This window comes from Capricornis sumatraensis, chromosome 7 (genome assembly GCF_032405125.1).
Source record: "Capricornis sumatraensis isolate serow.1 chromosome 7, serow.2, whole genome shotgun sequence".
NCBI lineage: Eukaryota > Metazoa > Chordata > Mammalia > Artiodactyla > Bovidae > Capricornis > Capricornis sumatraensis.
Window position 1 is genome coordinate 33,565,112 of NC_091075.1, and position 15,113 is coordinate 33,580,224.

Consider the following 15,113-nt stretch of genomic DNA (forward strand, 5'->3'; position numbering starts at 1 on the left):
TAGATAGTGAATGACAGGGAAGCCTGGTGTGCTGCAGTTCGTGGGTCGCAAAGAGTCGGATATGACTACATTACTGAGCAACAGAAGTACTTGAGAATATCACCGCTGCTCTCAGAGCAGAAGGACTGTATGTATTTTGTATGTGAAAAGAGAAAACAGTTGACTCTTTGGCTTCTGGTTATATCCTTCCAGCCAACTGAGTAGAGAGCTTTAAGCCAGTTGGTGACTGACTCTGGAGCTGCTAATGGGCAATCAATGGAGGTTGCTTTTTTCTCTTTCTGGAAAGGGAACAAAGGGCTTAGAAAGTTGGAAAATAAAAGGATTACAGATCTATGCTTTTTAGTTAAAGGAATATTTTCTACCCTTCTTTTGGGAATGGAAGCTTAAAATTTCTTACAGTAGGAAGTAGAAAGGTGGAGCTGTGCTGTTTGTTTTCTTTTTAACTTTTATTACTCATTATATAAAAAATTGGATAAATCAAGATAAATAGAAAATTATTTTGATAAGAGAGGATAGAAGACTTTTTAAATATCAAGTGAGCACAAAGGATAGGTATTCAACATATTTGATTACAAGTAAATAGGATGATCTTTGAGCATAAAGTCAGATAGGTCTTTTATTCATTCCTCAAATATTTAATGAATGCTTACTCTATGTAGGCATGAGATAGGCACTAGGAAAAAGCCTATATCCAAGGAGTTCAAAATGAAACAAAAATAGTCAATTATAGACAAATAATGAAAATATATTATAAATCAAAGATTATGATTAATCTATCCTGTGCCCCTAAGAGAGAGAGGAAGAGAAGAATAAGAGAGCAGTCTCTCAGTGTTTATTTAAAACATAGCTTTTAGTCTGACGAATTAGAGTATGCGATAAGGAAAACCTGTCCTGTAAATCTAATCTGTGCTCAATAAAGAGATACTGGATCACAGAAGAAAACAACAAACAAAAAACCACAGCTTGTTAAAACTGTATGTCAATTTTGGTAGTCAGACTGTCTGGATTTAAATCTCAGTTCTAATACCCAATGGCTTTGTGATCTCAGTTTCTGTGTTTATAGAATGAGGATAATAATAGTACTTACCTCAAAGACTGTTACATGTAAGAACCAGGGTCTTGTATCCAGTAAGCATTAAACAGTATGTTTTAAGATAAGGGAAGACAGGGTGCATAATCACCAGAAAACTAAACACAGAAGTAAAAGAAATTGAACAATTTCCAGCTTTATTGATTTTTTGTGATTCTGAGCAAATCATGTACCCCTTTAGATTAGTTACAACCCTGGTGAAAGGGGAACTACTGCTCATTCTATTTCTAAAAATTCTGAAACTCTGTGATGTGGTTGAGATATTGTTTATGCATCTTTGCCACTATCCATGAATTCAACAAAACCATTCTCTATGTAGTTTGAAATATGTCCTTGTTTTTGTGCCACTAGGTGGTTCTATTCCCAAAGTTAAGGATTAGTAGCCAGTAGGCAAAAAGGGACTCCTTGACACCCCCTAAGGCTTGAAAACAGAGGTGCAATTGTACTAAATCCTCAGTAAATATTTTTTCTTATCTTTTTAGCCTTATGACTAGTTAAGGTTCTAAGATACACTGGAATTAATTTTATTAATGGCATAATGATATCAGTGAAAAATTCAGTTCTCTTCCATTCTTAAATATCTTTAATGTAACAACTTTTGATGATTTTCTTACACTAAGAACTATTATAAGACAAAGGCCACAAAAAACATTTGATGCACAAATAGTTTCAGAGAAATCATTACAAACATTACTGGCCACACTAGTACTCTGATCCATATATTTGGTGAGATATAGAAATAACTTCTGCTTCCAAGTTACCTAGTATTTGTACTCCAAAGGATTGGAGCTGAAGCCTCTTCATGTGAAGAGACAACTTGTCGAAAAAGACCTTGATGCTGGGAAAGATTGAAGGCAGGAGAAGAGGGCTATAAAGATGAGATGGTTGGACGGCATCACCGACTCAACAGACATGAGTTTAATTAAAGACAGTGAAGGACAGGGAAGCCTGGTGTGCTGCAGTCCATGGGGTTGCAAAGAGCTGGACATGACTTAGTGACTGAACAACAACAACAACAGGAGACAAAACTCTTCTATCCAAATCCACAGTCATCTGTTGTAGCACTTACCGGTCACCTGCGTGTCTACTCACATGCAACTGTACAAGCGAGTGTGTCACTACAACCCATGACGCCGGTGCCCAAGATGATGCTTGCCAACTGCAGGCTCATTCACTCAGTGTATGTATTGTAGACTAACAGCTGTGTACTAATATGTAAGTATGTAATAAACAAATTCACAACATTTTATGATTGGTCTGAAGTCATTAAAATGTATAAGCATATAAGATATTGGGCAGATAGCAGACAATATAGTTACTAAATCACTATATAATATTTATTTTAGATATTCATATTTATTACATATTAAAGTACTTTATATCTTATATCTGTGGTTCAGGAGCATAGTCACCTGAGAACTAGTTAGTATTTACTTATTAAAAATCACTGTGAATATTATTATTTCATTGAATATAGTCACATGAGCAATCAGTGATCCAGTCTAATCAGTGGTCCAGGATAAGGTGCTGTATTAAAACTATTTATAATAATTTGTAAAGTATAACATAATTATTAATGTGATGGTCTTTATAACTTTTAAATCTGTTAGTAAAAAGGAGTTCTCTTTTCCCTAATGGCTAGAGTGAAAGGGAATGAATGCAGAGGTTTTCTGGGTTCCAGGAGAGAGTTTGGGTAACAGCTTAACATGGCATGTGTGTACAGAAAGGGGCAGCCAGACTATGTTTCTCTCCTGGCTCTCTCCTCTTCCAGATGTCCAGGTAACCAGGATGTAGACTGTCATTATTAAGGAGCTCCACAGAAAAGGACAATTTAAACTGTCAGCAACCATAATGCAAATCAAAAAGAGGAAAAATAATGCTCAATGCTTAATATTGTTTTCCAGTAGATCACTGAAAGATATTGACTCAGAATTAAAATCTCCATAAGGTAAAGTGCCACAGGGATAGTAAGAAATGGAACACTTGGTGTGATTGATTAAGTATTTCTTTAATTGCTATTATGTTTGGTAGTGATTTTATTGGCTTCATTTTTTGTTTTGCATAAAAGGCCTAGAAATCAAATTTAGAAACAAAAAATATCTGTAGTGAAGAAAAGGCCAATTAACTGCAACTAATGAATACACGATCCTTTTCTTGAAGACCTGGTTCATGTTTAGCATCCCTTAAACTTTTCTGCTGGCCTTATACCATAAAACCCTGGCATCCCCTTCGTTCCATTTTGCTTTCCATTCTCTTTTCTATATTTATTAGAAATAATCGTGTGCCTCTTTGATGAGAAGCATCTCTTCTACTTGGTCCTTCCTCCTCATTTCCCTTGGCCCCATTCTAGATCAGCCTTTATTACCTTATGCATCCTGGTTTGTTTTAGTCTTTGCTGAAATCCACCCTTCACATCAAAACTAGATTAACTTTCCCTTAAATACCATCATCACCATTTCACTTCTGGGTTCCAGAATGAACAATAGGTTCTTGTAGCAGCTTGTAGCCTACAATATGAATTTCAAACTTCAAATTTTCTTTCAGATTAACCTGATGTCTTTATTGTTACCCAATACATTCTCATCTCTCCCACTTCTATTCTTTTGTTTTCATTGTTTCTCCAAGAATTCCCTATTTTTTTTCCTTCAGCCTAATTATTCTTTACTATTCTTTCAAGGTCAAGTCCAAGGTTCACATCCTTTGAAGAGCTTTCATTCATATTTCCTTGGATTAACTCTTTATTCTGTACGGAGTTCAATTTTTTCAGTATCTTAACTACACAATTTAACCCAGCATAAATAAGCAATACTGATAAATGTCAGTACATATGTATAGAAATGTCTGTATTGTTCATTATTTCATGTGCACAGGTCTTTTATCTCCAGCTAGAAAATGAAAATCATGGCATCCGGTCCCATCATTTCATTGCAAATAGATGGGGAAACAATGGAAACACTGACAGACTTTATCTTCTTGGGCTCCAAAATCACTGCAGATGGTGACTACAGCCATGAAATTAACATGCTTGCTCCTTGGAAGTAAAGTTATGACAAACCTAGACAGCATATTAAAAAGCAGAGACATCAGTTTGCCAAAAAGGGTCCGTCTAGTCAAAGCTATGGTTTTTCTAGTAGTCACATATGGATGTGAGGGTTGGACCATAAAGAAAGCTGAGTGCCAAAGAATTGATCCTTTTGAACTGTGGTGTTGTAGAAGACTCTTGAGAGTCCTTTAGACTGCAATGAGATTCAACCAGTCCACCCTAAAGGAAAAGAGTCCTGAATATTCATTACAAGGACTGATGCTGAAGCTGAAACTTTAATACCTTGGCCACCTGGTGAGAAGAACTGACTCATTGGAAAAGGCCCTGATGCTGGGAAAGATTGAAGGCTGGAGGAGAAGGGGATGACAGAGGATGAGATGGTTGGATGGCATCACCGACTTGATGGACATGAGTTTGAGCAAGCTCTGGGAGTTGGTGATGGACAGTGCAGCCTGACATGCCTGCAGTCCATGGGGTTGCAAAGAGTCAGACACGACTGAGCGACTGAACTGAACTGAGACTACAAATGATTTTCAAGTAGATTCCCTTTGTATATACTCATCATAAATGCACTTTAATTGATAAACTTCATTTATACCTTAACATGTTACTTGCCAATTTATGTATATTTTCATTGTCTTACACTTAAAATGGTCCCCAGAAGGGACCATTAGTAAGTTATATTATTGTTTAGAGTTATTTACTTCCGTCTTCTCTTTATGTAGGGTACACTTACATACCCCATGATTCGGAGCTTGGCCATGAAACTGTTTTTAGTTAGTGGTCTGTGAGCAGAGGTGATGTATGCCACACCCATGCAAGAAGCGCAGGAGGTGCCAGGGTTCTGCTGGCCTCTTTCACAAGTTCTCTTTGAAATGAAAACAACTTATCCCAGCTAGGACCGCTTCTCTGGCCTGGTCCCTGGGACAAGAAGCTGTACAAGGACCTGCAGTTGACCCACAACTCACAGCAGAATTCAGTCAAATCACAGCCCTTATGTTCCATGAATGAGAAATAGCTTTTTTCAAGTCATGGATACTTTGGGCTGTTTGCTACACAGAAAAGGTGACCAATGTAGGACCTTAGAGTTGATTTAACATCCTCATTTGCTGAAAAGGAGAGACATCTGGGTTTTTAGTAGCTAACAGAAGAATCACAACAAATATTTGAACTACTGACTTGTTCTGTTAAACAATACCTGGATTTTTGTTATCTTGAAATTTGGGGGAATACCACTCAAATTTAGGGCCTTAGTACTACCCAGACTACTACCCAATACTGCTTGCTCTCTTTTGTCTGGCTTTTACCTAAAGAATATCTAGTAATAAACCAAATGAACTATCAGTGTCAAATGGGACATACTTCTACCTGAAAGATATTATACTCTTTTAGGTTCAAGATTGTTTGGTAGTAGATAGAATAAAATGCAGTGATTTTTAAAATACCTTTCAGGCCCAACACTTTCATCTACATTGTTAATCCAAAATATACGTTTCAAAATCTTCTTTCTTAAGTAACACAGAAAATTCTGATTTCAGGATGAATATAACTTCTTAATAAATTGTCTCCTAAATTTCCATGACAAAGTCTCATGTGTAATTTGACACCAAATGACAAGACTAAAATTCTCACATTTTCCCTTTGCAAAACTGAGATGGAAACATATCCCTATCAGTATGTGCTTCAGAATTTTAACTTGGTCCTGAAGTTTATGTTATGTTTTGCAGTTTTTAGAAATGAATTAATTTTGCTTACTTTATGACATTTTTAGTCCCTAAAAATTCAGAGACTAAACTCAATTACATTTTTATTTTATTTTCTATATCAACTTTTTGAGAATAACTAGTTATATGCAGCAATAACTTATCCCTTTTAATGGGAAAAATAATACTTTAGTACATGCTTTAGGAAATGAATGTTTTATTGTACAACCATTCATAACTTCCCTTTTATGTTGTTGTTTATTGTGGTTTTCAAACAAAGAAAACAAAATGTATTAAACTAAATGGAGTAACCAAGTGAATTTTCTTTTTCTGTATTTTCTCTCTTCTTATTTGAACTGCACACAAATCTTACCTTTGTGAAAAAACATCCCGGTAAGGACTGCCATGCTGTAATGCAATTCCATATCCTCGGTCAGCAACGGTATTCCCAATGGTATAAAAGGAACAATCTGGGTCATTGATTGCCACATATTCCAATACAGCTGCATCCCACACAAAAGCATAATTTCCATATTTCACCTATGCAAACATGAAGAACAGGAGAGGAAAAAGGTTTAAGGTTGGAATTTGGTCATACAGACAGGATAACAAAATGTTACACTGGCATACAATTAACAATGTAAACAATAATAGGGCCTATATTTCAAACTAAACACCTATTCTATATGAGAATTTGGCTTTTGGTTAATTTACAGCTCTGTTCTCTTGGAAATGCAGTGAAGTTGGAATGTTAACTATGTTTCCAGGCACACCGCTTATAGTAAAATGACCCCTGAGTAGTAAATGTCATCTGAACTGGGAAAACAGTAAATGCAGGGAAGGAAGCCATGTCTTTGAGCTTCTTTGAGTGCAGTAATTCTCATACAGCTGGCCTTGTGTCTTTCAGGGCCCTGGAAATTGTGCTTGTTTTTGGAGTTTTTATAAGAGATATTGGTTCCTTTGGATTAATAGCCTTCTAAGCCAGGTAGACTTTTGTACCACCCAACATGCGTATTATCTTCCTGTCTGTGACCTGTACTCTAAATGAATTCTGTAAGTACAACTCATATTGAAGAAAAATAACTAACACTGTCTGGCTGGCAAGATTTCTTGTCCTATGTCCTTCTAAGTTAATCTGTTGTCAAGTGTGACCTATGGTATTCTTGTAGTCAAACTTGGTAGGTGCTGCATGAGGAAAAAAAAAAATTATATAACCTTCTCTATCACCATATAGGGAACATGATTTCTTCTGGGTTATTTATAATATCTTTCAATGATTATCCCTTTTTTTCATTATTAATCACTCATAAGTTACAAATTTAACAAAAATTAAAATAAATGTTAATAAAGTTTAGAAAACTATTATATATAACATAAAACTTAATTTATAAAAATAGATGGAACTAATAATTAACTCAAATATTCAGTGTGTTTATTTGCTTGTTTGCTTATTTACTTATTTGAGGGGAAAGCAATATTTTGGTAAATATGATTAAGGAAAAAGAAAAATATATATAAGTATAGGTAGAGGGAATGATGTTAGCAAAATGGGTTAACAGGAGGTCCCCCCCGCTTCAAGTGTGTTACATGCTCTGTTGTGTCCAACTCTTTGGAGCCCCAAGGACTGTAGCTTGCCAGGCTTCTCTGTTCATGGAATTTTCCAGGGAAGAATACTGGAGTGGGTAGCCATTCCCTTCTCTAGGGGATTTTCCCAACCTAGGGATAGAACCTGGGTCTCCTGCATTATAGGATTCTTTTCATCTGAGCCACCAGAATCTTCACATCCCTAGAAAAATATCAATGTAGTAGCCATCCATAAACAAAAGTGCCTTTGTGGGAGGCTTGGGACCCAGTTTTCTGCTGAAAAATTTAGGCAGAGTCTAAGGCTGATATAGGATGCTTTCAGAAGGAGGCATGTACCTCAGTGGCCAGCTGGCCCACTGTGGTCCTGGCTGCAGTCCTAGAAGCAGCCCTATTTCCCTGTCGACTCTGCTCCAGCATCTGTGAAGATAACAGGTAAGGATGTCCATTTTCACCACTTCTATTCAATATAGTCGGAGAAGGCAATGGCACCCCACTCCAGTACTCTTGCCTGGAAAATCCCATGGATGGAAGAGCCTGGTGGGCTGCAGTCCATGAGGTCACTAAGAGTCAGACAGGACTGAGCGACTTTGCTTTCACTTTTCACTTTAATGCATTGGAGACGGAAATGGCAACCCACTCCAATGTTCTTGCCTGGAGAATCCCAGGGACGGGAGAGCCTGGTGGGCTGCCATCTATGGGGTCGCATAGAGTTGGACACCACTGAAGGGACTTAGCAGCATTCAATATAGTACTGGAAGTTCTAGCCAGAGTAATTAGACAAAGACAAATGCCCAAATTTGTATAAATTTGAAAGGAAGAAGTGTAATTATTTCTATTTGAAGATCATGTGACCATATGTGTAGAAAATCCTAGAGAGTACAAGTTGTTGTTCAGTAGCCCAGTCAAGTCTAATTCTTTGTGACCCCATGAATTGCAGCATGCCAGGCTTCCCTGTCCTTCACTATGTCTCCCAGAGTTTGCTCAGACTCATGTCCATTTAATCAATGATGCCATACAAACATCTCGTCTTCTGTTATCTTCTTCTCCTCCTGCCTTCCATCTTTCCCACTGTCAGGGTCTTTTGCAATGAGCCAGCTTTTCACATTAGGCGGCCAAAGTATTGGAGCTTCAGCTTCAGCATTAGTCTTTCCAATGAATATTCACAGTTGAATTCCTTTAGGATTGACTGGTTTGATCTTTTTGCAGTCAAAAGGACTCTCAAGAGTCTTCTTCAGCACCATAATTTGAAAGCATCAATTCTTTGGTGCTCAGCTTTCTTTATGCTCCAACTCTCACACCTGCACATGACTACTGGAAAAACCATAGTTTTGACTGTATAAAGTGATGTCCTGTATACAACGTGATGCCTTTGTCGACAAAGTGATGTCTCTGGTTTTTAATATGCTGTCTAGTTTTGTCATAGCTTTTCTTCCAAGCAGCATCTTTTAATTTCATGACTGCAGTCACATTATATACAAAACACATTTCTATAGTGCAATACATAACTTAAAATGAACAAAGAACCAAAATTTTAAAAATCCACAAAACTAGAAAAATCTTATATTGGAAAAAGAATGGGACAGCCAAACATAAATATAGGGGAAGAAAATGTAAGTAAATATTTAATATATTTAACTCGGGTGTGTGTGTGTGTGTGTGCTCAGTCGTGTCTTGTTCTTTGAGATCCTGTGGACTGTAATCCACCTGGCTCCTGTCAGTGGGATTTTCCAGGAACGAATACTGGATTGGGTTTCCATTTCCTCCTCCAGGAGACCTTCCAGACCTAGGGATTGAACTCGTGTCTCTTTTGGCTCCTGCATTGGCAGGCAGATTCTTTGCCATTGAGCCACCTGAGAAGCCACCTTAACTCAGTTAGCCGTCTATATCCATGGGTTTTGCACCCATGGATTCACCCAACTATGGAAAGAAAACATTCAAAAAATAAAATTCCAGAAAGTTCCAAAAAGATTAATCCCAGATTAAATTGGAGGTTGAATTTGCTGCATGCTTGCAACTGTTTACATAGTATTTACATTGTATTTACAACTTTTTACATAGTATTTATGTTGTATCAGGTATGAAAAGTAATCTAGAAATGAGTTAAAGTATATGGCAAGATATGTGTAAGTTATATGCAAATATTACATCATTTTATACAGGGGATACAAAGAACCCTGGATTTTGGGGTTCCTGGAAATAATCTTCTGCAAATACTGAAGGACAACTATACTGCCTTTATATATATTTGCTTAGATCAGGCTAATATCAGATACTTGATAAAAAGTTTTGCATGAAATACGGTTTAAAAACTTCAGACCAGTTTACTGTGCACAGTGGATACTTTTTGTTGGGAGTGAATTACCCCAACCAAACCCATGGGATCTCAAAACAGATAAATAATTCAATGCAACTATTCATGGAATGTCTCCTATATCCTAGGCAGTATGTCAAGTACTATGGGTTAGTGCTCCTTAAAATGTGATGCTATTAGAATTAGAATTACCATTGGATTCTTGTCTTAAAAAATGTAAACTCCAGACCCAACCCTAAACTTACTGCATTGGAACGTTTGGTGTTTGAGACCTGGGGATACAAAATCTTGATGGCTGACAATCTTATGAACACCACAATTTTTAAATAAAATTGTTTTGAAAAAAAAAAGAGTAATATAATCAGGAAGAACTTCTGAACTTGAGGCTTGATATAATTATAAAAACTGATAGATTCTTGCAATATCAGTATGGGAGGGGGAAAGTACTTGGTTAAGTTCCCTCTATATTAATTACTTGTATCTGCATAGTCACCCCGAAGTCCTTGCTATCTCTGATCTTTTGCATTAATTACACTAGAGAAGGAGTTCTTAACTGAGACCTCTATAATGAAAGGCAGATTAAGAAGAGAAAAACAGAAGTTTATGGACATGTGTGCCTTGTGCATACAAGGGAGATGTCCAGGGAAAATTGAGTAACTCAAAGAAGTGGCTTGGAATTCAGGATGCAATACTATTTAAATAGGGAATAGGAGGGGGTTATGGTCATTTTGGGGAAAGTAAAGAATCTGCCTGCAACGCGGGAGACACAGGAGACTCCAGTTCAATCCTGGGCTGGGAACATCCCCTCCTCCTTGGGCTTCCCCAGTGGCTCAGACTGTAAAAGGAATCTGTCTATAATGTGGGAGACCTGGGTTTGATCCCTGGGTTGGGAAGATTCCCTAGAGGTGGGCATGACAACCCACTCCCGTATTCTTACCTGGTGGGCTACAGTCTAAGGGGTTGCAAAGAGTCGGACACAACTGAGTGACTAGGCACAGACACAAATGATTTTTAGCAAAGACCTTTAGAAGAATAGAAGGGTAGTATGATAGTTGGTGACAAAGTTGTATGGTGTTGACTTCCAATCTCTTCTGTGATGAGTCAATATTCCTTGGATGATGAAACTCTCAAGGACAGAATTTATGATGATTAAGTTACTTTCAGAAGATTTATCTTTAGGAAAATAAAAGCAGTTCAGAGAAAACCTCTCCCTGCGTTTGCTGCTTTTCTAGTGTCTGCAGTTCAAAATAATATGTCAGTGTTGCATATTTTGGAGTGGCTTATTCTGTTTCCCTTCATCACCAACTTTTATATCTGTCATTTTCACTTTCTGGGTCTATACTTACAAGAGAGATAGTAGTGGCCTTGAAGCCTCCTCTAGCAACCTACTTTGATTTTTGCTACTTTCTTCTATTTCAAGCAGCTCCCCCTCCTGGATCCCCTTGCAGCTTCTTTACAACCATCCAGGGACCTCCCCAGTTGGAGACATATTGCTTTGCTGTTAGAAAAGTGTTCTAGCACCGCTGTTCCTGCTTTGTGAACTGTAGAGCTCCATTTAAATGTACAGTAACATTATCATTGCCATTATATACATGCTTCTAGTAATTCTAATGTTACAAAGCATTATGAATGCATTTTAAAAAGAGAACCATTAAAACAGTATGATTATAGCCTACAGCAGGGCCCTTGAAATGTTGCATAGTAACCCAAACTATTTTAGCTTTTAAAAATATCCCTGGCCTTTTTCATCTACTGAAACATACAATCACTGTCCTTTACATGATTTTTAACCATTAAATTAAAACTATCTAGAAAATACTCATCAACAAAAGCTAAAATCACTTTCTAACAGAATAATAATTGAAGGTTTGGCATGGGAATTTTCAAGTCATCTGAATAGGTGATGGATATTATTTTAAAATTTTCAACTGGTCTTTGTTGTTGAGGTCATGTTTGGATAAGCAGCTAAACTCTGGGTCATTATTTTCCAGTGAATTCCATGCCAGTAGAGTAATTTATACAGGTTAAATCAGAGGGCAAAAGTGCAACCATGTCAACATATTTCAGGCCTTGTTTGTAAAAAAGGAAAGGAATCCAAAGTGGCATCTACCTCTGATATTATTATTTCCTGGTCCCTAGAATGCTGTAGTGATTGACAGATAATGGTAGCTATCGGTACTCAGCACCTGTGTCCTCATAATAGGGCTGAGATGCCAAAAGCTTGTGATGGATTTCTCAGTACTGAGATCATGCTAGAAGCTAGGTTTTGTTCCACTTCTACAACATTTCTACAGAAATCTTTCTTTGAATTTCATTTTATTAATAATTATGTATTACTCTGAAATAATTTTTTTATTGGAAGATAATTGCTTTACAGTATTGTGCTGGTTTCTGCCATACATAAACATGAATCAGCACAGGTATACATATGTCCCCTCCCTCTTGACACTCCCTCTCGTTTTCCGCCCCATCCCACCCTCTGTAGGCTGTCACAGACCATTGGGTTGATCTCCCGGTGTCACAGAGCAAATTCCCACTGGCTCTCTGTTTTACGTTCGGTATTGTATATATTTCCATGCTGCTCTCTCAGTTCATCCCACTTTCTCCTTCCCCTACTGCGCCCACAAGTCTGTTCTCTGTGTCTGTGTCTCCATGACTGCCCTGCAAATAAGTTCATCAGGACCATCTTTCTAGATTTCATACACATGCCTTAATATACAATATTTGTCTTTCTCTTTATGACTTGCTTCACTGTGTATAATAGGCTCTAAGTTCATCCATCTCATTAAGACTGACTAAAATACATTTTTTATAGCTGAGAAATATTCCACTAGGTACCACAACTTTTGCATCTATTAATCTAGGGAACCCTCTTGCACTGTTGTTGGGAATTGATACAGCTACTATGGAAAACAGTATGGAGATTTCTTAAAAAAGCTTGGAATAGAACTACTACCATATGACCCAACAATCTCACTGCTGGGCATATACCCCGAGAAAACCATAATTGAAAGAGATGCATGTATGCACCCCAGTGTTCACTGCAGCACTTTTTACAATAGCTAGAACATGGAAGCAACCTAGATTTCCATCGACAGATGAATGGATATGCATTACTTTTAAGATCCTGAAGGGATCCGTAAGGGATGTAAACATGAGCAACATTTGGGCCTCTGCCCTCAAGCCGTTTACAGTTCAGTAGTGGAGATAAACCAAGCATTAAATTGCTGTAACACAAAGTGTATTGTGGTAAGTACCACAGAAGAAGCTTGAAGTGTTAAAGTGGTTTAAAGCATGGGGAACTTAACTGTCACTGGGGAAGTCAGGACAATTTGCTCAGATATTATGGTAACGACAAGAAAACCCCAAATAGTGTAGTTCCTTATCTTTCATGCTTCACTGATTGAACAGAGATACTCTTTGGTGACCATTTCTTATTCATGCACACTGCTTAACCTTCCAGTTTTCTGGAACTTTCCATTTGTCAGGTGAAGAACTGTAAACAAATAATATTATTTTCTCAAATATTTGCATTTCTTGCCATGTAAAGTGAAAAGTGGGAAAACTGTTTTTAGTAAAACCTATACCTGCGCTCTTCACCGTGCTGTGGATTATGACGTATTTCTGTTCCTTTGTAGAATGCCCTTGTCCTGAATGTCCCTGTACCCACATCTCCATCATGACCTGATGCTGAAAGCACTTTTCAGTTTATTAGGCAGCATTCTCCTGTAATAACTGCAGGAGTCCAAGCCGCGAGCAAATACACTTTTCACTACTTGTTACCCCAATTACCTTGGTTTTAATTAGGACACTATATCCTTTCTCACATAAATCTTTAATCTATCATATTCCTTCAAAGTTCAATTCAAAATCTATAGCTACAGAGGGACAGTGATGATGATCCCTTTTTATTAAAAAACATTCGGTGGAAATAATTATGGAAAGGTGACATTTAAACCAGAGCGGAAGATAAGAATTCCCTTTAGTGAAGTAGGAATATCTTCCCTCTCTCCTCCACTTCTTCCTCATGATAACGGCTAACATTTAGATGATATTGGGCATGTTCAGGGTGGTATGGTCATAGACAATAGCTAACATTTAGAAAGCATTTTTTTTTCATTCTTAAAAATTCCTTTACACATAAATTTGTTCTTTGCAATACCGTGAGGCAGCTGATATGATACCTAATTCATAGATGTGGTAAGGAAAGTTGCTCTAAGTTGTAGCAATTATTTGTGGTAGATTTGGAACTTGAAGCTCAAGGCCACCTTCTTTGCTTTTTTCACTACATTAAAGATAAATTCCCGGGAGATATTTGCCGTAAGAATGCAAAAACATTCGAGAGATAGTGGCCTTTGTCTTCAAGGCACAGCTTATCTAGTTGGAGAAATAGTATTTACATAAATAAAAATAATGCAACATAGTATGTAGCCAGAGAGAGCCATGGAAAGAATGCAGCTTCTATGTGATCACACTATTAAGATGAACAAGATTCAAGTTTTTAAAAGACAGGTTGCTTATTTGTTAAAACCGCTGGGATGAATGAAAATAATCTAGTTTCTATGATTCCAGACCCCTTAAGCCTGTTGATTTTGTGACTACTGCTATGTAAGCATTTCTAATTTTCAGGATTGAAACAGAAGCAGGGCTTTTCATAATTAAAATAAAGGCTGCAGGCTGGAACTGTATTATTATTGCTCATGAAATAAAAATTAAAAGGCCTGAGAACAATGTGGGAGAAATAAATGCTACTTTTGTGCTCTAAGCTGCTAACTTCTTTACAATTTAAACTCATGGTTGGTGGGGGATAAAATTATTGTGAATTACAGGCACAAAGAGTTATGATTAACCCAGAATTGATCTATAGTGGTCCTTATAATTCATTGTCCACAGAAGTCCTTTAGATGGGATAGCTTTAATATTTATGACATATGGTTCTAGGTGGTGGCCTCTCCCACTTTGGGCAAATTAATCATTTGACATCATTCATCAGGTCTTCTGAATTTATACAGCACAATAAATCATGCTCAACTCCATATTTTAGCATTTAACACTGACTTTTATATATGGTTTTGTTTACTGCCTTAATTGTTGGCCTACTATATTTTCTCTTGTATTATTTTGAAATTTGAATTTGTGCTCCAAAATAGTCATCACATGGTACAAATGTTCACAAGAAAAATATGAATATGTTTAAAATAAATATCAACTTATTAATAAAACATCTTCTTTAACCTAGAAAAGAAGCAGTAAGTTAACTTCTCACTCTTCTGCTTTTTTTTTTTTTGAGGTTACTAGAATGCTGTTTTTTTTTTTTTTTAAATGGTGTTTTGAAGTGTTCTGGGAATGTGGAAACTAAACCCAGTTTCCTTTCCGTCGGTG

At 37.0% G+C, this 15,113-nt stretch overlaps 1 protein-coding gene across 2 annotated transcripts in view; it reads right to left on the reverse strand.

The window, feature by feature from the left end:
• The window catches only part of GRID2 (glutamate ionotropic receptor delta type subunit 2), a 1,614,208-nt gene that overhangs the window by 135,635 nt on the left and 1,463,460 nt on the right, over positions 1–15,113 (reverse strand). For both annotated transcript variants that reach the window (XM_068975313.1, XM_068975312.1), the window contains one exon: positions 6,210–6,376. In XM_068975313.1, coding sequence (XP_068831414.1) covers positions 6,210–6,376 — 167 coding nt within the window. The remainder of the gene's footprint in view (positions 1–6,209; positions 6,377–15,113) is intronic.